General features: G+C 31.9%; 2 protein-coding genes, 1 long non-coding RNA gene and 1 other non-coding gene across 5 annotated transcripts; 2 read left to right on the top strand and 2 right to left on the bottom strand.

Moving 5' to 3' along the window:
• Positions 1-86: 86 nt before the first annotated feature.
• Positions 87-4,543, bottom strand: dup (chromatin licensing and DNA replication factor double parked). The gene is made up of 3 exons (XM_014350267.2): positions 4,093-4,543; positions 1,442-2,942; positions 87-1,359 (listed from the first exon to the last, which is right to left on the bottom strand). Exons 1-3 carry the CDS (start codon positions 4,261-4,263, stop codon positions 854-856), a joined length of 2,178 nt encoding a protein of 725 aa, XP_014205753.2. The 5' UTR covers positions 4,264-4,543; the 3' UTR covers positions 87-853.
• A 1,526-nt stretch (positions 4,544-6,069) lies between these two features.
• On the top strand, positions 6,070-6,973 carry LOC149374363 (uncharacterized). The gene is made up of 2 exons (XR_016293132.1): positions 6,070-6,181; positions 6,713-6,973. It is a non-coding gene; the product is annotated as an uncharacterized LOC149374363 (long non-coding RNA).
• A 1,768-nt stretch (positions 6,974-8,741) lies between these two features.
• TRNAR-CCU (transfer RNA arginine (anticodon CCU)) lies at positions 8,742-8,814 on the top strand. Its single transcript has one exon. It is a non-coding gene; the product is annotated as a tRNA-Arg (tRNA).
• A 5,678-nt stretch (positions 8,815-14,492) lies between these two features.
• Positions 14,493-17,900, bottom strand: AsnS (asparagine synthetase). Of its 2 annotated transcripts, none has more exons than XM_089593775.1 (9): positions 17,394-17,900; positions 17,186-17,315; positions 16,873-17,105; positions 16,628-16,802; positions 16,312-16,541; positions 16,103-16,230; positions 15,741-16,030; positions 15,430-15,664; positions 14,493-15,238 (listed from the first exon to the last, which is right to left on the bottom strand). In XM_089593775.1, the coding sequence occupies exons 1-9, from the start codon at positions 17,517-17,519 to the stop codon at positions 15,109-15,111; spliced, it is 1,677 nt and encodes a 558-aa protein (XP_089449901.1). In that variant the 5' UTR covers positions 17,520-17,900; the 3' UTR covers positions 14,493-15,108. The 2 variants fall into 2 exon arrangements, with proteins under 2 accessions (XP_089449901.1, XP_089449900.1); XM_089593774.1 differs by having other exon boundaries at positions 16,873-17,109; positions 17,190-17,315; positions 17,394-17,899.
• Between the last annotated feature and the right edge of the window lie 3,149 nt (positions 17,901-21,049).

Here is a 21,049-nt window from a genome sequence, read left to right as displayed (position 1 = left end):
TTTCTGATATCAGTATAGGCAACGATGTTTGTCTATCAAAAGTTTAATATAAAGTTATATAAGATAATTATAAAACATGTAGGTATGCTTCATGAATTTTATTCACAAATACAATAAAAATTTTGAATAATCGATATACAATTGGCATATTTTACATTACTTTTTGCAATCAAAATTGCATTTACTTTGCACAATTTTTCAATAATTTATGCTTTCATGAAATTAAAAAAAAAAAAAAAAAATAGAAATATAATTTTCTATATTAGTTACGTTTTTCATCACTTTTATTAATTGATTTAATATCGTTTTATTACAAATCATCTTTATACAAAATTTGTCGTACTTTTTCTTACACTTTGAAAAAAAATTCAAAAATTTTAAAAAAACGCTTCTCCAAAGCTAGTACATTTTACAAAAATAAAATGCTTTCGATATAAAAAAAATTTAACTCTAAATAGTATGCTTCTGTTTATCGTTGTCTTGTTGGAAAAATTATATTATACAAGAAAACTTGATTACTACTGACGAGAAGTAAAAAATCAAGTTGAATTAACATATGAAATCTATTGCAGCTTTTACTTATCATTTCTTACATCAATTTACATATTACAACAATACTTTAATATTTACACGAGAAGCTTTCAGTATATCTACAAAAATAGAATACATTAAAAACTTATAAACACCAGTCGCGCGGGAAAAAAAAATTAAAATTTATTTAGAGTAAAACTAAGATACATGCGAATGATGCTCAAAATTAAGTCACATTTTTACTACACAGTTCAATGCTGCGTTGTCATGAACTGACTAAAAAAAAAAGTCAAAAATTGTTTTTATCAAGGCACATGTAAAATCAAACTTTCTCTTCAGCAAGCACTTCTAGCCTGTGAATAATTTTGACCATATCACAGTCCCTGGCGAGTTTCACGTACTTGACATTCCTAACTACAACCAAATTAATCCAAAGAGGTAGTAGCTTGCAGAGCAGCTTAAGATGCTCCTCAAGCTTATTGGTTGTTAGCTTCGTTCTGAACGAGTCGTCGAGTTTTTGTACAACCTGTTCAAGCGGCAGCACATTCTTCTTTTCGGTCACAAAAATATTGCGTACAATCTTTGCCATACTGGGCAAGCGAGCATGCATCGCCGCTTCTTTGTGCGCATCCTCCGATCTGGTCATCAGTTCCAAAGCTTTGGCTGCTTGCTTCGCACGTATTTTCTCCAAAAGAGATGCTGGTATACCACTGAGCATTGAATTGCTTAAGTCTTTAGGCTGTGAGTTTGGAGTTGCAGGTGGTGTATCTACAACTGAGCTATTCAACTTTAGTTGTGAATCCCCGATTGACGTTTTTACATCTGTAACTGATAAGAAATAAAATTTCTAAATAATATTAAGCTATTTCTAAAGTAATTTTTATTGAGTTTATTGCAAGTAAAAAGTTACCTGTAGGAGAACTGACTTCCGTTTTGTTCGTGACAAGAATTTCAAGTGCTCTCTGCATACGTGAATTTTTATTAAACATATTATTGGTAGCTTCAAGTACGCCCCTGGCTGAGTTAAATTTATCCATAATTGGTTCTTTGGGCAGATCTGCTTTATCAATGTCCTTACAACTTTCCAAATCGAACGCTGGATGCCATTTCGTAATTTTGTCTCTGGAAACGAGCAATGGCACTTCTAGGCTTTGTAAATATTCTTCATGCTCATCCTTAACTTTTTCCAACAGTAATTTCATAAATGTGTGCCTGCGTTTGAGCAAAATTTGTGGATTCATGTTCGTGTCATTGGCAGATTTAATGACATCCTCTTCGTTTGGAGTATTTCTGCCGCTGCTTTTCTTCTCCTGTTGAATATTCGGTGTAATGACAAGCTCATATTTTTCCGAGTTCGATGTGCCAAAACTGCGCATTTTTTCATAACGAAAACTAAAAGCATCTGGCCAAACAGTCTTGATCTGTGCTACGTTATCGAGCGTGAAATTACGACGCATTAGCTCTTGTACAGCAGGTTTAAGTTTTTTAAATGTTATCATTTCCCGGCGATTATACAGCATTGCCGATATAGTATCGATACTGCGGAAAATCTCCAGCAGAAATCGGTATTTGTAAGGGAGAGGCAGCTCTTTGCCTTCAGCTATTGAAAGAGACTGGTACCGCTGGTAAGCTGGAGTTTTTGTGGGACTAGCTTTGACAGGACTGGCAGGCTCTTCTTTTGGCTCAAAGAGCAATCGACGCACTGGACTGGCCATGGGCGAAAGAGCCGATATTGTTTTTTGTGGGCTGAATAATTTATTGGGCGACGAAAAGGCTTTTTGTGGACTAACTGGTATCTCGATCTCGATGTGATCAAATTTCTTAATTCTCACACGCTCTTCATCTTTTGTCATCTCCTCCTTTTTCTTTTTGTGTGCCTCCTCTAAGCTTTTCAGCTTCTTTTCTGAATTCTGGAACTGAGCAATTTTTGCTCTTAACTCTTTCAATCTGGCACTTACGAGGACTTTTCCTTTTATTTCATCATATGACAACTCTCTCACAGAGTTCTTTGTCGGTGTCTTGAATATTGTAGGCTCTTTTGTTGGAGTCTTGAAAATTGCGGGCTCCTTTGTCGGAGTTTTACATGCCTCGGCCTCTTGCAAATTTTTTTCCTCTGTCTGGGTTGTCTGTGTTGCCTTTCCTGACACTTTTTGATGTATTTTTGATGACTTGGAAGCATGGGTCTTAACAGATTTTTTTGGGCTTAAATTACCTAACTTTGCAAACACACAGGTTCCATCGCTAGGTTCTTTAAGTTTAAACATACTGTCTATATTTTGCTGTCGGACGTCCTCATTTGCAGATGGTTTCTTGGATTTAGTTGTCCTTGTTTTTGAGAGTCTTCCAGGCTTGGAACTCAAGTCTGATAATAAGTTTCTGGCTACTAGGTCTTTCTTAATATCCATTTTTGTCTAAAAAAGAAAAAAGAAAAGAGAAATAATTTTAAATTAACATTTGGTTGCAAAAAAAAAGAAAGGGGTTTGGAAATTTCAAATTAAAATTATATAATTATTTAAGTGTTCTACTTATACATCATCTTTTAATAAAAAATAATCAAATACTTTTAATAAATCTTGTGGTAACATCAATTATTATCAGTCAAGTTAATGTGATGTCCTATTTTCGCAAGAACGGCGTGGGAAATGATTTTGTGTACTGATCGTAATATGCACTGTTTACAAGGGACTTTTCTTCATTGTCCTCTTTACTAACCAATTCTTATGAATTTGGTGACAGTGAACTAAATACCATCGTCATACTGGTGAAATAAAATTTCTCCTTATGAAACGTAAATTGCATAATGCAATCTGACATTCAAACCAAGCTAAGTATCTAATTTTCATTGAAATATGTTTTATTTTTTATTTCTTTTAAAAATGATATGCTAAGCATTTAAACTTATGATTTTCAAAGAAGCTACAACAATAGATACACGTCATCAAGTTTTCATAAAACAAATAGCTGCACTGCAAATCATTTTAATACAAATGTCAGGCTACAGAAAGATATTTATAGGATATGTTGTTTTTAGTCAGCTAGAACACAATAGTGCATAAAGTCAAGAAATCCATTAAAAATTTTTTAATCCAAGTGATTCGCGAATTGTGATTTGATTGGATGATTTTAATGGAAGTTAAATCAAATACTCCTTCAACTTTGTCTCCGATGTGCAGTGAAACGTTCCTCCTTTGTTAAACAACCGCCTCATTAATTTTCAACTTGTACAAATAAGAAATCAAGGTAGTAAGTAGTGGGTTACGCATCAGGAAGCCAACGCATGTTTAAAAAACAAATTTCTAAGATCAACAACCAAACAATAATATACGTATCTCATACAGACTATAATTATCTCCAACATTTATATTAATAATAACAAAACATCGCAGTTAAAGAGACGCCACAGCAGTTGTGACTCGACATATAATAACAAGCAGATGAGGGGGTCGTTCTTCCTAAAGGCGCAGCCATTGCGGGCCGTAAGAAGGGAGGGGCGATGAAGTCCTTTTAAAAAGGGGACAAACAAAGGGATACAATGACAATGCAACTCATGCACATAGATACCTTGCCGGATTCCGCCTTGACTGGCTTCTCGCTGGGTAAGATGAGACTCGGCAAGGCTTGCTGGTGCTGTTCATCATCCCCGAGGAGGAGTACCTTGGCCTTGTTCTTGAGCTCCTCTTGGGCGGGCCTCTTCCTGGAGGTGAAGTACGCGGCAACCGATGGCTGCGACATCGTGTGTGTGCAGCTCTTGGCCCGGGGCCTCACTAATCCCCACACGGTCTCGTATGGAAGAGCAAAAGAAGCAATTCTTTATCTCTCGTTTCCGATAAATTATATTGTCAATCACTTCAATAATGGAAACAGCCACAAGAACTTTAAATACGTGGCTTCCTTAACAATTTCGAATTTCACGTGGAGGTCACTAATCAAGGACAAACGGCAACGGTCACCCACATACCTATCGCCAGAACGCACTTACGTGGAGTCGAAAAGGAGCAACGGTCGAAAGCGCGCGTAATTTTTATGTGTTGTCGCAACGGTTTCCCGCGCAAAGAACTGCGCAATTGACGAAAGAACGATGCGCGATAGCCGCGCGCACCGCTGTGGTGGCGCAATTATTGCCAAGTGTCGCCACGCTGTGGCAAACTTTTGTACTTTTATTAGTGGCGGGAATTTTGAACCGCATAATTCGTTCATTATGAACAAGGCGAAAAGGATTGTACTACTGTATTAGGTTTGTTACAATCATTAGATTTTTATACGATTCAAATCGAAAATTAATTTTCTAATCAAACACTACAGTAATACTCGAAAAAAAAAAATTTTACTTCTGACGTGAAAAACTCACAAGAAATGGTTAATGATATAATATACATACAAGTGTACAGATGCGTCATGCACTCAACTATTTTTTTAATTTTTCGTGCTCAGCTCTCTGGCGCTTGCTGAATATTGATTTTTGAACGTTGTCTAGATCCAGTTCTGCTCTACTTAAAAAGTCTACATTTATTCGAGTATCGTCATTCAAAATGATCGTATCGAAGCATACGATTTTGCATGTTTTTTACGATTTTTTACTTTACCTCAAAAAAAATTTTATTGAAAATTTTTATAATTATAAATTATATCTCGAAAGAGTTGAACAAAGGTGATTGAACAGCGTCTGTTAATCGGCGCTTCGTTTTATCAGTTGCCGTATTTTCACAAAAAAAACCCTCTATCGTGCGTTTACACATGATTCATTGCATACCAGGAAAAAGAGTCCGACATGATTAACGAAAGTATTCATTTATTGACCAAGTGTAATCACATTTTTTCCTCGTTTCTCGTCACCTAATAATAGGTATAAAAGCCGAAAAATCGTGTTTGATTCATCTTTTTTTTTTGTTTCAAAGTCCTCATCATGAAATCCGTTACTTTGTTTCTACTATTTTTTTTAGCTCTGATGTGTTTCCTCGTACACCCAACTTCTTCTCAAGTCCCAGTCCTCAATTTTTGTAAGATAATCAATGTGATTGAAGAAAATTTTTCAACGTAAATTTATAATTACATTTTTTCCAGGGTGTACGAAAGAAAAATGCGACCGTATATGCGTTCAACTAGGAGAAACCAGTGGTCACTGCAACCCTAAAAACTTAAGGGAGTGCTTGTGTGACATGGGTAATCTAAATCATTGAAATATTGAAATTTTTCAATCATGTTCACAAAAGCTTGATGCAAGTATAAAGAATAAAAAATGATCGAGTAAATGAAACACTTGGAAGAATTTATTATTCATCCTCGCAAGTTGAAACAAATAATCACTTTTATGAATATTAAATATTTTCATAATTCTCCAAGCGTCCAATTATGTAAATAACTCTCCGATGTTTTCCTCATTCATACCCGTCTACGCAGCAATTACATCCTCCACAATGCGATTGTATAGCCGCGTTAAAACTAAAAAATCCGTCGTCCTCAAATCACACTGCAAGTCGAGTCTTTCCTCGAAACACGTATAGTCCGTTTTTGAATTTGACTTTGCTCCTCTATCTCTATTTCGCTTTAATCATGAAAAAAACAGAGATGGTTTTCCTGCTTTTGATAGTTGGAATTTGTTTTGTGGCAAGCCAAGTTTCGGATCAGAAGCAATTAAAGCCGATTAATCGCTGTAAGTACATAAACTTAATTACTTGTAAGACAATTTATCATTTGCGAAACCTTGATATTCGTTTTTAAAACATTGCAAGAGACGAGTAGGAAGGAGAGGAGGGAAAAAATCCTCCCTGTTGAACAATAACAAATTTCAATCAGTGCCTGCAGCGGAAATAACTTAGTATTCTGAATTATATAACTTAAAAAATAAGCTTATAACTTATTGTATGACCTTGAAAACATTGAAATATTTTACGCTGCCCCTGACTGATGTTGTATTTCTAGAGTAGGAAGTAAAAATTAGAATTTATTGGATCTTGCATGAATTGTTGAACCAAAGGTGAGGGTGATGGACTGAAATTTGGGTCTTCTCAGCTCCGATTTTTTTTTTTTTTTTTTTTTTTTTTTTTTTTACCGACTTGACCAGACGTACACTACCCGCTAAAGTACTTTCGGTCGATATGGGCAAAAATTAAAATGAATTATTTTGTATTAATAAAAAAAAAAATTGGAAACCTTAAAATGATAACTCTTGAATTCTTTTTAGGGTGTCGTCAACCTGAATGCAATGACGAAATTTGTGCAAATCGAGGCGGTGGCTATTGCGACCCGAAAAATTTACGATTGTGCAAATGTTATAAACCGGAAGCAGAGTTGGAATCTTAAACAAATCAATGAAGAATTTTCATTTAAAGTTGTGTAAAAGTCACTCTAAAGTGGTTTCAAATTTGTAAAGAAATTACACGTTCATGTTATATTAAATAAAAACTATGAAAATAAAGATTCACAGACAGCTATAAAATAAAAAGTTATTAAACATTTTTGTATGCATGTAATTTTTACAACCTAATATGGACAATATATAATTTAGTTTCATCATATTTTTATTTAAGGCTTGTGCAAATACAGTAGATGAGCTCAATATTTTATACACTGATTATTAATACTGAAAAGAGTGTGGAACGTATTCATTTACCCTATGCTATTCGTTAAAAAAATTAATTTCCTAAAATCAAACGAATTATACGTAATGGAAAATAAATCAAATAAAAAAAAAAAAAAAACGAAATGTACTCATCACTCTAACCGATTAAATTTATGTCAATTACATTGATCCAGGAAAGGAAATTCCGGGCCCCGATCAGACTGATGTCATACATATCCAGTACGAATCATACAATATAAATAAAATATGTAACATACAGATACTTCACAGAATTATTTTGTACTCATTTCGAAAGTTGTATTATATTAATTCGACGATTATTGAGATGATCATATTTTCTAACAATAGGAAATTTTATAAAGTATTAAATGAGATGAGTTTTAAATATTTTTACAATTAAATTATTGTGGCACATTGAGAAAGAAGTATAATCGAGTAGAAATATTTAAAAATAATTTAACAAAACATTATAAAAACATAGCATTCAATATGTGATAGATTTATTTCTTTAAAAATGTATACAATTTCCAAAATTTTAGTAACAACAATTTCAACCATATTTTCATAAAGTTTAATTTTTAATATTATTCATGCTTAAAGAAAACTAACCCATTTAAACTTTACACTGTTATCCTGAAATCATTTTCAACAGGTATTACAGTTTTAGGATAATATCTAATACACATTATACTCTCATCGACTCTAATGTCATATTCATGTATAGTTATTTACGTAACAAGTGCGGAAAAGACGATTTCCCGTACGAGTAGTGATTGACTCACACGAGTGCCGGAGTTGACGGGAACGAGTACCAGTTGAGCACACGAGTGCGTAGCACGAGTGTGATCGCAAGGTACGAGTTACCGTCACCGGCCACGAGTGCGAGTCTATCACACGAGTGCGGGAAATCGTCCCGCCGCACGAGTTGCGTACAAGTTTTTTTGCAATGTGTGAGGAAAATAGGTACAAAATAGGTTTGGATTTTGATTTCCAGTGTGTAGTAAAAACCTTTGCCGCACACCTTTGTCGCACACTATGTGAGAAAATCGATTTTCCACACTAATACCAGTGCGGAAAACATCCATTTTCCGTACACTATTGCGAAATAGTAGTTTTCCTACAAGTTTGAAAAGTCTTTGTTTGCGAACCGAGAGGTTTGCGGCCCGATCCGAAGGCGAGGTCCGTAACGAGGTTCGTAAAGGAGACTTTTCGAACGAGTATCGGAAAACTGCTTTTTTGCCTGAGGAAGTACCAGCCTCTTAAAACCACCCGAGGGCGGAAAAATATTAATTTTTTAAACTCTTTTGAAGTATCGAAAAAATACTGTTAAGCTATGTAAACATTTTATGTATATCTATATATTCTGATGAAATCATTTATTTGTTATTCACAATGACGTACGATAATATACGTGATCATGTATATCCGATATATTATTAGACAATTGTTTCATTTTCAAACACATCCAAGTACAACAAAAACATTATAAAATAACATTAGTAGATGTAATGTATAATTCAGTCTGTGTCGAGGTCTTACATTTTTCTTTTTGTGTGTCCCACAACTTACAAAGCTTTTAAGAAATCTGTCATCCCTTTCTGACGTGCAAAAAAACGTAAATGGACGCGCTGCCCCTGTGGCCTAATGGATAAGGCATCGGTCTCCTAAACCGGGGATTGTGGGTTCGAGTCCCACCAGGGGTACATCTGAATCATTTTGTTGTTATCTATGGCATACATTTTTGACAACGTAAAAATAATTTAAATTGTGTTGAACGTAGTCTTGTTCGACTCTTTTCCCTTAATACTTTATTACTTAATAATACTTGGAGCTGCATCTATGGTGTTTCGAAAGAGTTCGTCGTTGGACGTAATGTTTTTTTCACTTTAATTGCCAGAGAAACTTTCTGCGTCATAACAATTTATTAATAAATAATAACTCAACTATTTAGCTGTCTAGTTATCAATGATTGACAACACTTTTCGATGAAATAGATACATGTGTAAGTAGAAAACATTTGGCCTTTTCTCATAAAACCTGGCCTTAAAACATAATGGAATTTATTTTAAAAACGTAATGTTTTGTCTTTTCAGCATTACATTTTAATATTCGCTTCTACCGCTCAATATATTTGAATCTGTCTTATTTTAATCAACACGGCAGCAATCAATATAAAACGCTGAAAATTATTCGGATGACTTTTTACAGGATCACTATTTGTGGGTCGTACACTATCTCAGAAGCTACAATTTCATGAAAATTTCTTACATACTGTAAAAATGATTTTATGGTTTCAATCATCTAAAAAGGTATCACGAAAATGTATGTAATCAACTGCACGACAATTTTATGGATTAGACGTTGATAGTGTGTATATATATATATACACGTTGAGAGCAAAATAATAGTAAACAAACCCTCATTTCACTAAGTTACGTAGAAAAAATGCAAAGGAAAAAAAGAAATTTTCTGGAGACAGAAATTGTAATTACATATCTAACATTTGAAAACATCATAGAAATAAGAATAATATTAATCTTCATATTGATCGTTTCAAGCCTATCACTCATGCATTTTGGTAGATTAATTCTATGTACAGAACCTAGATGTTCTTTATATCCTTATTTCTCGAAGTTATGAGGACCTTGTGCATGGTGATGTGTGATAAGCAAAAATCGATAAACATTTTTATATTGAAAACATGTTAATAGATAAATAATATTTGGCATTCATTTCGGATACTATTTCAGAACCAGTAGGTTTCAAAGCTTGAAAAGAGTCAGAAGATACATACAATAATTCCATATACTATATAAGAAATATTTACAATTGAAAAAAATACTATTTATCTTACATAAAAACAATTTCTTTCTCAATATAATTGCAAGTTTAAGTATAAAATTAAGTATAAAACTTACATTTTTTAATAAATCACCTAACTGTTTCATCTTTCTTACAGCTTAAAACTTATTTTGTGGAAAGATGTTGGATAAATTGGAGTCAAGAATAAAAATGAAAAAATTTGACTTATCATTCATAAAAGCAATATACTTTTTTTACAGAATTTTTGGATGTATTGCTATAAATTTTAACGAAATAGCAATTAAAAATAGTGTTTTTAAACGCTGGTCATTCACGTACTCAATTCGTGGGGTTTTGTATAGTATTTTTTTACTCATATCCTTCATTACGATTCAATACTATTACTTGAGAGATTTTGTTGACAATTACGATAAACTTAAACATTCGTATGAAGAATTTTATGCATTTATTCGTGATGTATCAGTTTCTTTAGCAGCCAACTTTACTTTAGTTCAAAACATTGTAAGACAAAAAAAAGTGGTTAAATTATTTACTAAAATTAATTCAGTTAAAGAAATGCTCGATGGAATGAGAAAAAATGATAGTGATAGTAAATGGATAACAAAAGTAATTAAAAAACTAAATTTTTTGCGTTTTGCATATATAATGCAAGTGACTACATCACTTTTATATTTTTATTATTATTATGATTCAAAAAAACCAATATTTTTAGCAATCAAAACGTATTTTTTTCTCATAATAGATGCTACGATGGTGCAGTATATTTTTATTATGGTCATTATTAAAGTGTTGTTCAAAATGATAAATTATTATTTAAAAAGTGTTTTTGATAATTTTGCTGATGTGAAAAGTATTAATCGTATCAATGAACGAGAGAAATCGGTAACGATTTTAAAATTGCGGGAAACGCATATTTCGTTAGTTGAGGTATCAGAAAGTGTATCTGATTTTTATTCCTTTTCAATATTTTTATTTATCGTTGTTTACTTTGTATCATTCGTGGATCATTGTTATCGTCTTATTAACGACGATTCATCTGTAAAGTTAAATTCAATAATATACGCTATAGGTTTCTTTGATGATATATTCGTGTTTATTTTATTAACTAAGGCAGTAACTTCAGCAATAAAGGAGGTAATATGATAGATTTTTAATTAGTTGAATTATTAACTTTGTAACAAAAAACTAGTTTTAATTACACAGAGTAAAAAGGTCAATTCTACCTTGATAAATTGTTTGATACATATCGATAATATGAAGTACAAAACTATTACAAGACAAGTAAATATTCGAAACTGATGTTTTTATTGTGAATAATCTTATTTAATTAAAAATATTTGTTTTCAGCTATTATTACTTGCGCATCAAAGCATGAGTACAGAAGTTAAATTTGAAGCTTTCCATGTTTTTCCTATAAATGAATCACTGCTTGTGTCGGTTAGTATTTTTTCTTTATAATATCAGGATATTTCTTAAACAAAAGAAAATATAAATCATGTAAGAAACAAACTTTTCCATGTGAGTAAACTAAAATTTTACGTCAAATTTTTCAGATTATAAGTGCAACTTCATGGTATCTAATGATAAATTACCAATTTCAACATCTTAATGACTAACGTCACATTATAACGGTTAATGTAGAATTGCTGTGTGTAACTATGCACCAAAATCTTTTGGAATATTACGCGATTATAAAAAATAAAAATAAGTGTTTTCAGGGTAACTAAATACGAATTAAAACTTTACTAGCTTCGTCACGCCATAGTATTCTACTAACACATACAACAAAGTTTACTAGAAAATCATGTAATAATATAAAAAAGTGTAACTTTTCTCATGAAACCTTGACATACAAAAGAAATCTTTATTTCACTACGCCATAGGAAAAAAAATTGGTTAACCCAACCACAATTTGTTTGAGCATTGCAAAACTAAAAATATTGGTCCCCCAACCACAAAATATGATCGCTGTAACCAACGTATATTTGTTCAACTATGAAAATAGAGCAACCATTTAACTATATCATTAAATATTTTCTATAGCTTGGCTAACTAATTTGTTTTTCCGTAAAGCGAATGAAACAATACACAAATGAATAAAAATGAATTGTCTCGGAAACCGGCATTGTAATCATGCGTCTAACATTAGAGCATAGTAGGAATAAAAATGATAGTAATCTCCGTATCAATCATTTTAAGTCCATCACTCGTGCATTTTGATAGATTAATTCTATGTACAGAACCTAAATGTTCTTTATATCATTATTTCTTGAAATTATAAGGAGCTTGTGCGTGATAGTGTTGTGTGATAGAAAAAAATCGATGTACATTTTTATATCGAAAACATTGGTCAAGAAATCAATGATCTTTACCATGAACTCCGAATACTTTTTCACAATTAGTAAGCATCAGAACTTGGAGCGAGTTGGACGGTTATCAAAAACATGCAAAAAATTAGTATCACGAGATCAAATTTTATATTTTATCAACTTTTTTACAGAAAATATTTAATCACTTGAGAAAAAGGAATATTTATTTTCAACAAAAACAAATTGTTCCTCAAAATGATCGAAAACGTAAGTTTAAGATTAAATCTAAATCTTCTACTTTGTAATAATTCACCTGATCTGATTCTATTTTTTTTAGCTGAAACTTATTTGATGCAAAGTTGTTTGATGAACTAGAATCAAGAATAAAAATGAAAAAATTTGACTTATCATTCATAAAAGCATTGCATGTTCTTTACAAAATTTTTGGATGCGTGACTATAAATTTTAACGAAACAACAATTAAAAATAATATTTTTAAACGCTGGTCATTTACGTACTCACACCGTGGATCCGTGTATAGTATATTTTTACTAAAGTTTTTCGTTACAATTCAATACTTTTACCTACGAGATTTTTTTGAGAATTACAATAGCTTTAAATATTCATATAGAGAAATTTACGAACGCATTAATGATATATTAGTTTCTGGGGCTGTCAATTTTATTCTAATTCAAAACATTGTAAAACAAAAAAAAGCTATAATAATTTTCACTAAAATAAATTTAGTGAAAGAAGTGCTCGGAGACTTGAAAAAAAATACGATTAATAGTAAATGGATATTGAGAGAAATTAAAAAAGTATACATTTTGCGTTTTGCATATGCTGTACATGTCATTACATCACTGTTTTATTTGTATTATTATTATGATTCAAGAAAACCAATATTTTTAACAATCAAAACATATTTTTACTTTATTATAGATTCTGTGATGGTGCAGTATATTTTTATTATGGTCATTATTAAAGTGTTGTTCAAAATGATAAATTATTATTTAAAAAGTGTTTTTGATAATTTTGCTGATGTGAAAAGTATTAATCGTATCAATGAACGAGAGAAATCGGTAACGATTTTAAAATTGCGGGAAATGCATATGTCGTTAGTTGAGGTATCAGAAAGTGTATCTGATTTTTATTCCTTTTCAATATTTTTATTTATCGTTGTTTACTTTGTATCATTCGTGGAGCATTGTCATCGGCTTATAGAGGACGGTTTATCTGTAAAATTAGATTCAATAACATATGCCATAGGTTTCTTCGATATAATAATCGTGTATATTTTATTAACAAAGTTGGTAGTTTCAACTATAAAAGAGGTAATTCTACGAATGTTTATTTACTTGCATTATTGATTTTCAACCAAACTATATTTAATTACACAGAGTAAAATGATCAACTGCTCCTTGATAAATTGTTTAATACACAACGATAATATAAAATACAAAAATATTATAAGACAAGTAAGTAGTCGAAGTTGATGAGTTTGATGTGACTAATTTTATCTCCATAAAAATATTTGTTTTCAGCTATTATTACTTGCGCATCAAAGCATGAGTACAGAAGTTAAATTTGAAGCTTTCCATGTTTTTCCTATAAATGAATCACTGCTTGTGTCGGTTAGTATTTTTTCTTTATAATATCAGGATATTTCTTAAATAAAAAAATTTTAGGTTGAATATTTCAGATTGTAAGTGCAACCTTATGGTATTTAATGATCAATTACCAACTTCGACAATATAATAATCAATAGACAATTACCATCTATAACCATGCACTAGAAGCTTGTAGAATATAGATTCAAAGATATTAAAAAAGGTAAACGCATGAAAATCCCACAATTAACAAGTACTAAGTGTTTACAGAGCCATTGAATACGAATCTTTACATTTAGTTTTCCAACGTAAACAAATAAATCTAAATAAACAAATATTATAATAACAATGTTTTTTACACTTAAAAATTGTCGATATTATTGTCCATGTAAACGTTGTTGTATCAGATTTCTAGTTTTTAAAATTTTTTATCTGTATAAGGTACATGCCAACAATAAGTAATAACAACATTTATCATGTACAACTGTTCTGTGTAATTTTAAAGTGGCTTTTTTAAACATTTATAGGTAAAAATAGAATTTTGCAATGCGATATTAAGAAATGATAAGATTTCGTTTGTTGATTATTTTTGACGTGTATTAAGTATTTTCAAAAAAATGTATGAATAAAAACATAAACTAATATCATTGTATTTTATTTCTTACTTATTTCATTTTACATTATTTATACATATACTTTTGTTACCAAGGTTTCAATTAGAAGATCGTAAAAATTAAAACTATCAAAGGGTAAAGTTGAAATTTTTTAAAATCAAGTCAGTTAAAAACGTACGAAATTTAAAAAAACTTGCAGTTATAAGTTTTGATAATATGAAGCTTTTTCATTGTAAACCGTATTTATAAAAGTTGTACAATAAAATCACAAAAAATTTAGTGTAAACATCTAGTTATTGTAACTTGAATGATACGTGATTCTACGATAGCCACAAATAATTTGCACTGAGGCATTTTTTTCCATCATTTTGAATACTCAAGCGTAATTAACAGAATATCCAGAGGATGCACGCTTTAATTTCAGTAGTCCAATGTATAGTCAGTGGTTATAGCCTCTAGCCATCTATTTAGTCAAATAACTACAGTATCATGCTTTCACACTACTTGATAGGAAGTTTAAATTGTTTATCAAACCATACAATAACATATTACCATTAAAAACACAGGATGGGAATATTTTTACAGTATTTATTAAAAAATAAATAACGTTAATAAGCGTTAATTACATGACCTTCTTTTCTCTAGTCTTGGTTTTTGTAATGAGAAATAAACCTAGCCGAGGGATCTGATATGTCCTTTACCCACTTAGGCATCCAAAAATATGGAATAAGGTGCTCTGCACAACCTCCGTAAAATGATTCAAAAACTTTTCTGAAATAAATTTAAAAAGTCACTAGTTATTTGTATTGTTGTTTTAACATAAAAGAACACAAAGAATTGTATTTTAAGTTAAACAACTTAATTACAGTTAATTTATTTTCATTATTAAAAAAAAATTGCTTTATCAAAATAATAAAAATAAATAAATAAACCAAAAGTATGAACTGTGCCACAATGATTACCTGTAATAGTAGGCCTCTTTAGTCTTTGGAGTACAGTGAGGGTATGTTTCATATGCTTTTACCAGTTCATCGTCTTGAACTTTATCCTGTACGATTTCATCAATGATTTGAAACAGAGATTTTTTAACGGACGTAACGCCATCGCTAAATGCTTCTTTACCCCTCCATAAAATGTTTGACGGTAGCAAGCCAGTTTTATCAAATGCAGATCTAAGTAAATGTTTTTCAACGCCGTCTACAATAAAATATAATGAGACAATGAATTAAATACAATAGGGTTTACTTCAGTTTGACAATTAAATTGTAGTTACTTTGTGGTTGTCTCGCGGTTGAAGGAAGAGAAAGATAGTAGTTGGTAAATTGCAAATCCAAAAATGGAACTCTTAGTTCCAAGCTAAAGGCACTGGTTGTTCTGTCAGCACGTAGGCCGTCATACAGATAAATATCTTTTAATAGTCTCAGAGACTCGATATGAGCGTCGTAGGCACTTGGTGCATCTCTGAAGTAAATGTAACCTTGTGCAAGTTCATCAGCACCTTCTCCACTAAATATCACTGTGGATTCGGTGTTTTTTTTAATGTACCTCGAGATTAAGTACATTCTAAAAAAAAAGTGCGCTTGTTAATAAATTGTCTTATATATGCTAAAACATTTGTTAGTTAAGATACTGCACCCAATGGAAGCTCTGATTGTAGTGATGTCAAAAGTCTCAAGTTGATAAATAACTTTGTCAAGAACTTCCAAAATATCCTGTTGTGTTATGATTATTTCGTGGTGATCTGTGCCGATGTGTGCAGCAACCTAAATATTTTATATTACCAGTCTACATACTTAACTTTGTCGTTTAACAAAATAAAACATTTCAAATAAAAATTTAAAAACCTGTCTGGCTGCCAAGATATCTGGACTGCCTTCCATGCCAATTGAGAAGCTTTGAATTTTATATGAAAATTTGCGCTCTTTCGAATATTTGACGAGTAAGGCAGCAACCAAACTGGAATCCAGGCCACCTGATAGCAAACAACCTATCCTCCTATCAGCCATCAAACGTTTGTCCACAGCAGCGGAAAATAATTTTCTTACATTTTCGTGAACATTTTCGGAGCTAATTTCTACAAAAATTAAGTACGTGTATTAAAAACTTTTTATTATTATTATTTTTTTTTTTTAATCCAAAATCTTAAGTATATTAAATTACCATTCCAAGGAACAAAAGGAGTGAAACTGGGCTTCTGGCCTGGCTCATGGTACTTTTCTTTCCTAAAAAGTTTCACGAGACCATTTTCTAAAATATCATACTCTTCGTATGTGCCTGGAGGAAACGGTTCCACAAAATCATCGTTACTCAATAATTTAGCAATACCCACTAGAGCCTACAATTTTACATACATTTAAAGAAAAACAATGTTATAAAATTGTTTAGAAAATAAAATCTTTACTAACTTTGCTCTCTGATGACACAGCCAATTGTCCATCAGGAGTAGAAAATCTAAAAAGAGGTCTTACACCATACGGATCTCGGCCAATTAAAATTTTCTTTTTTTCAACGTCCAATAAACAAAATGCAAAAACCCCATCTAAAGATCTACATACGGCATCTGGACCTTTGGTCGCATAAACGTGTAAAAGTACTTCTATGTCACATTTGGTTGAAAATTGAAAGCCATATTCCTCTCCTAACTTAAACAAATCGCGAAGTATGAAATAAATTAATCAACGTCATTTTTAAAGCATTGCTCCAACAGCTGTTAGCAGCTTACTCTTTTACAATTGTAGATTTCTCCATTGCAAAGCAAAAACAGAAGGGGATACTGGTACAGCCTTATGGGCTGCATACCACAGAGGCTATCGACAATGGACAGCCTGTGGAATCCGAGGTAAGCGTTCTATGAAAACAATTAATGGTCAAATAAAAAAGAAAAAAAAAAAAAAAAAAAATTTATTTTTTAATACATATAACATACCTTTACGCGGCTATCATGTTCGATCTTGAAAGCATCAGGTCCCCTGTGGGATATCTTCGTAAAGTTATCACACACGCACGTCAAAGAATCGTTTTCAAAGCCGAAAAGCGCCCAAAGTCCGCACATATTGTAGTAATAACTTTTTATTTGTCAATGTGGTTTAACTTTAATGCACGTCTCGCTGCACGTGCGCCGAAACCGGTGCTTATATAGGTACTATCAAGCGAAGCGCGTGTAAACTGCAAGAGTGGGTGTACCTATATTGGTATACGTTTTGGGCATATGGTGATCCAGCTGATGCAATATTGCTGCAGATGTTTTGTATTGTCTGGGTGATCGGTATGGGGGAAGATTTAAGGTTTAAAGGGTACTTTGAATCACCTCTTGTCACCTCGAAAACAATTTTGATTTTCAATATACGATTGTTAATATATATAAAGAGGCTCGTTTCGATTTTTACTTGAATTTCAAAGTGTACACCACGTGGGTAGTGACGGTTGTTCTGTTGTTTTCATCTCGCTCTTTTGCTAACTCTCTCGACGTGTACGTTATTTGTATGCACACGGGAACGATTACGTAATCGATATAAACAGCCGGAAAAAATGTTAGTTTATTGTTTATACATGTACTTACTGGGTACTTAAGTATTATTCCAACCATACATTTGTTTATTTTAAGTACCTACTAAGAAGTCCTCGCTCATTGTCGAATCGTTTTAGTTTATTTTAACGTAAAAATAAGAAAAATCAATCTAATTTTGCAACAAGTAAAAAATCGATCGTGATAATATTTTCTTGATAACAAATAATTTCTTCTGTTACACTAACAATAGTTTCAAATACATTTACACAGATTTGGGCCCGGGTACTTATTCAATTTTTTTTGCAGCTTAACTTTCTACTAAATCGCAGTACATTATTTATGCTAGAAGAAAATTTTTTTCCAATTACTACTTTTATGATAGAGTTCTTGATCAAATTTTTCGAGCAAAAACGATGTATTACAATTTGAAAGAAAAAAACAATAACCAAAATTTTGAATATTTTACAATAAATTTACACCTTCGCTCATGTATGTTGGAAAAAGTTTTTTCCAGTTATGTATTGCGAATAGTGATGAATAAAAAAATTTTTTCAGAAAAAAAGAATGAAATTTATTTATATGAAAAAAAATTTTCTTTCCAAGTGTTAAATTCGTTTAATAATTGTGCTAAAGTCCGTACGTACGTTTTCAAGCTTGATGTTTAAATATTTATGTGCTTTTAATTTTTTGTATTCCAGTATTAAGTTATTATTATTATTATCATCATTATTATTATTATTACGATTATTATTATTATTATCATTATTATTATTGTTATTATTATTATACCTATCTTTAAAAAAAAAATAATAATTGGATTGATTTTCAATTTTTCAAATTGACGTTATAATATAGGTAATTCAATAGATTTTAGAGCATGAAAAATCATTATAATATAGCTTCAACTGAGGGTAAGAGAGGAAGCGATTCAACGGAAATAATGCATAAAAGCATATACTTTCGTCTGAACAAATTATTATTTATGTAGAAAAATATTGTAAAGTAGTAATTAACGTAATTTAAAAAATCTCGGCGTGTTAATTTAATATGAATTATCCATTGATATTAGTTAAATATATTTTTACTTTTTACTTCTCGCGTTAGCGTTTTTTTCTCATTCAAAGGTAAATGGAATAATTTCGTCATTAATATCTTCTCAGTACACACTCTTGCCACGAGATATCTGAATAGTTTATCATTTAACGTCTACTAAGAGATACGTGATATAGGTAGTTCACATCTGCACGCGCTGACGCATATAAATCTGATTGGACCCAGGTGACACTAAACCGAGTATTACTTGCACCACAATATGTTACATGAATTTCGAAATTTTGCGCGTCACCTGAGGCGAATGTAAGATTTTCCAGTAAATACGGTTTGATGGTGAATTAAAAAAATATTTTTTCCATCATCAGCGATAAAAGTCAACGCTCCGAAACTTTGTACCGTTAACGACTCTCCCTTATCAGCAACCAGTAAAACGTTCGGAAAATTCACACCGCTATAGCGGCGCTCACATACGCTCACTCGACACCCGTTAAAGGCGTTAAGATAGTTGACAGTATTTTAATTTGAACGTGTACGTACATTAATTATCAAGCTTAATTGCAATAAAAAAAAAACATTCTCATAAGCATCTAAATATCACTATGCTCTTTTAAAACTTGTAAAAAGTGAAAAAATTATAAATAATGTACAGACATAAGAATATTATTGACAAACTTCAAACTTTTTTCAGTTCTTTGCTCCACGTCACTTCTTGATATAAATAAGTGTAGTATATGGACTACTTCACAAAATACGCGTTATTTAATGCTCCAGACATTTAAATTATTCATATATATTGTCAACTTCTATAGCTTATTCTCAATACACTATTCGAGATGAAATCAAACAATTGTGTTGCGTGTGCGTGAGTTAAAAAAAAATAGTAGTTTGCACACCAGGTGCGAAACTTATTTTTCTGTTTTGGGTGCAATAAACATTCAAGGATAATAATAAAAAAAAAAAAAAAAAACGTGCAAAGTAGAAAAGTTTTATTTTTAACGATATGTAAGGGTTATCGTAGAGAGTCTTTAAAAAAACTTTGGGTTTTTTTTTCTTAAATGATGGTAGAGTTAGAAAAAAACGATGAAAAAAAATTCTAAACTTTACTAAAAAAAAATCCTATTTTATACATCGAAGTATATCGCTTTTTTTTAATGATCCATATCACAATTGATACAGGTGTATAGGTAAGCAGCGTTTGTGTTAATATACTTACTATCTGTGAAATTGTTATAATGTCGTATGACGCATATACGTCGCAGAGTCACAGACTCACGGCTCGGAGTCATCACGCATATATATATATATGTTGTGTACAGCGTCTGTATAGTCACATGGCCACTGCATGACTGGGTGGTGGCGGCGCGCCTGCTGCCCCGGAGTGCAGTTTTTCGTAAATAAATAAAGTATATATATAATATAATGACATGTAGATGTATAGCTATATAGTCGACAGAGAGGGAGTACGGAGTAGGTGATCTATAATAAGTGATAGTGATGGTGATAATTTGTCGGCGCACAACATTGTATATACATACATATTATACAAACGTGTAAAGTTGTGGTAGTCGAGATATACAAACTAGTGCAAGCGAGACGGAAATACGGAATGCTCACTTATACCTAATTTCTATAGATGTATATACATATATGTAGATATACTTGTATCGTAGAGATGCCTTTGGTCGCTGCGACTGCGTAAGTAGAATCAGTCGGGACAGACGCGGGCTGTTTGTTCTCTCCGCGCTTTGTACACGGACGAACCTGAGGCTATAATATTATACTTTTCGTCCTCGTAGACAGTGACTCCTAGTGCGCGAAGTTATCCCGCGTGTGTAATATTATTGTAACCTCCTGGTGCGCTGAGTGATGTTACTTTACAAGGGCAGATGATAATAATTATATAGTTGGCGATCTTCCTTCATCTCGGAATGTAATTTTATCTCTCTCTCAGCCTACGACAATCACGAGATTCACGAGTGTCAGACTAACAGTGTATTATACTCTCAGTAGTCTTAGTCTAG

This window comes from Copidosoma floridanum, unplaced genomic scaffold, assembly GCF_036245765.1.
Source record: "Copidosoma floridanum isolate Cflo_tuat_1 unplaced genomic scaffold, Cflo_Japanese_pri ptg000020l, whole genome shotgun sequence".
Taxonomy (NCBI): Eukaryota; Metazoa; Arthropoda; class Insecta; order Hymenoptera; family Encyrtidae; genus Copidosoma; species Copidosoma floridanum.
Note: the sequence above shows the minus strand (reverse complement) of the source record. Positions and strands in the feature narration are given on the sequence as shown.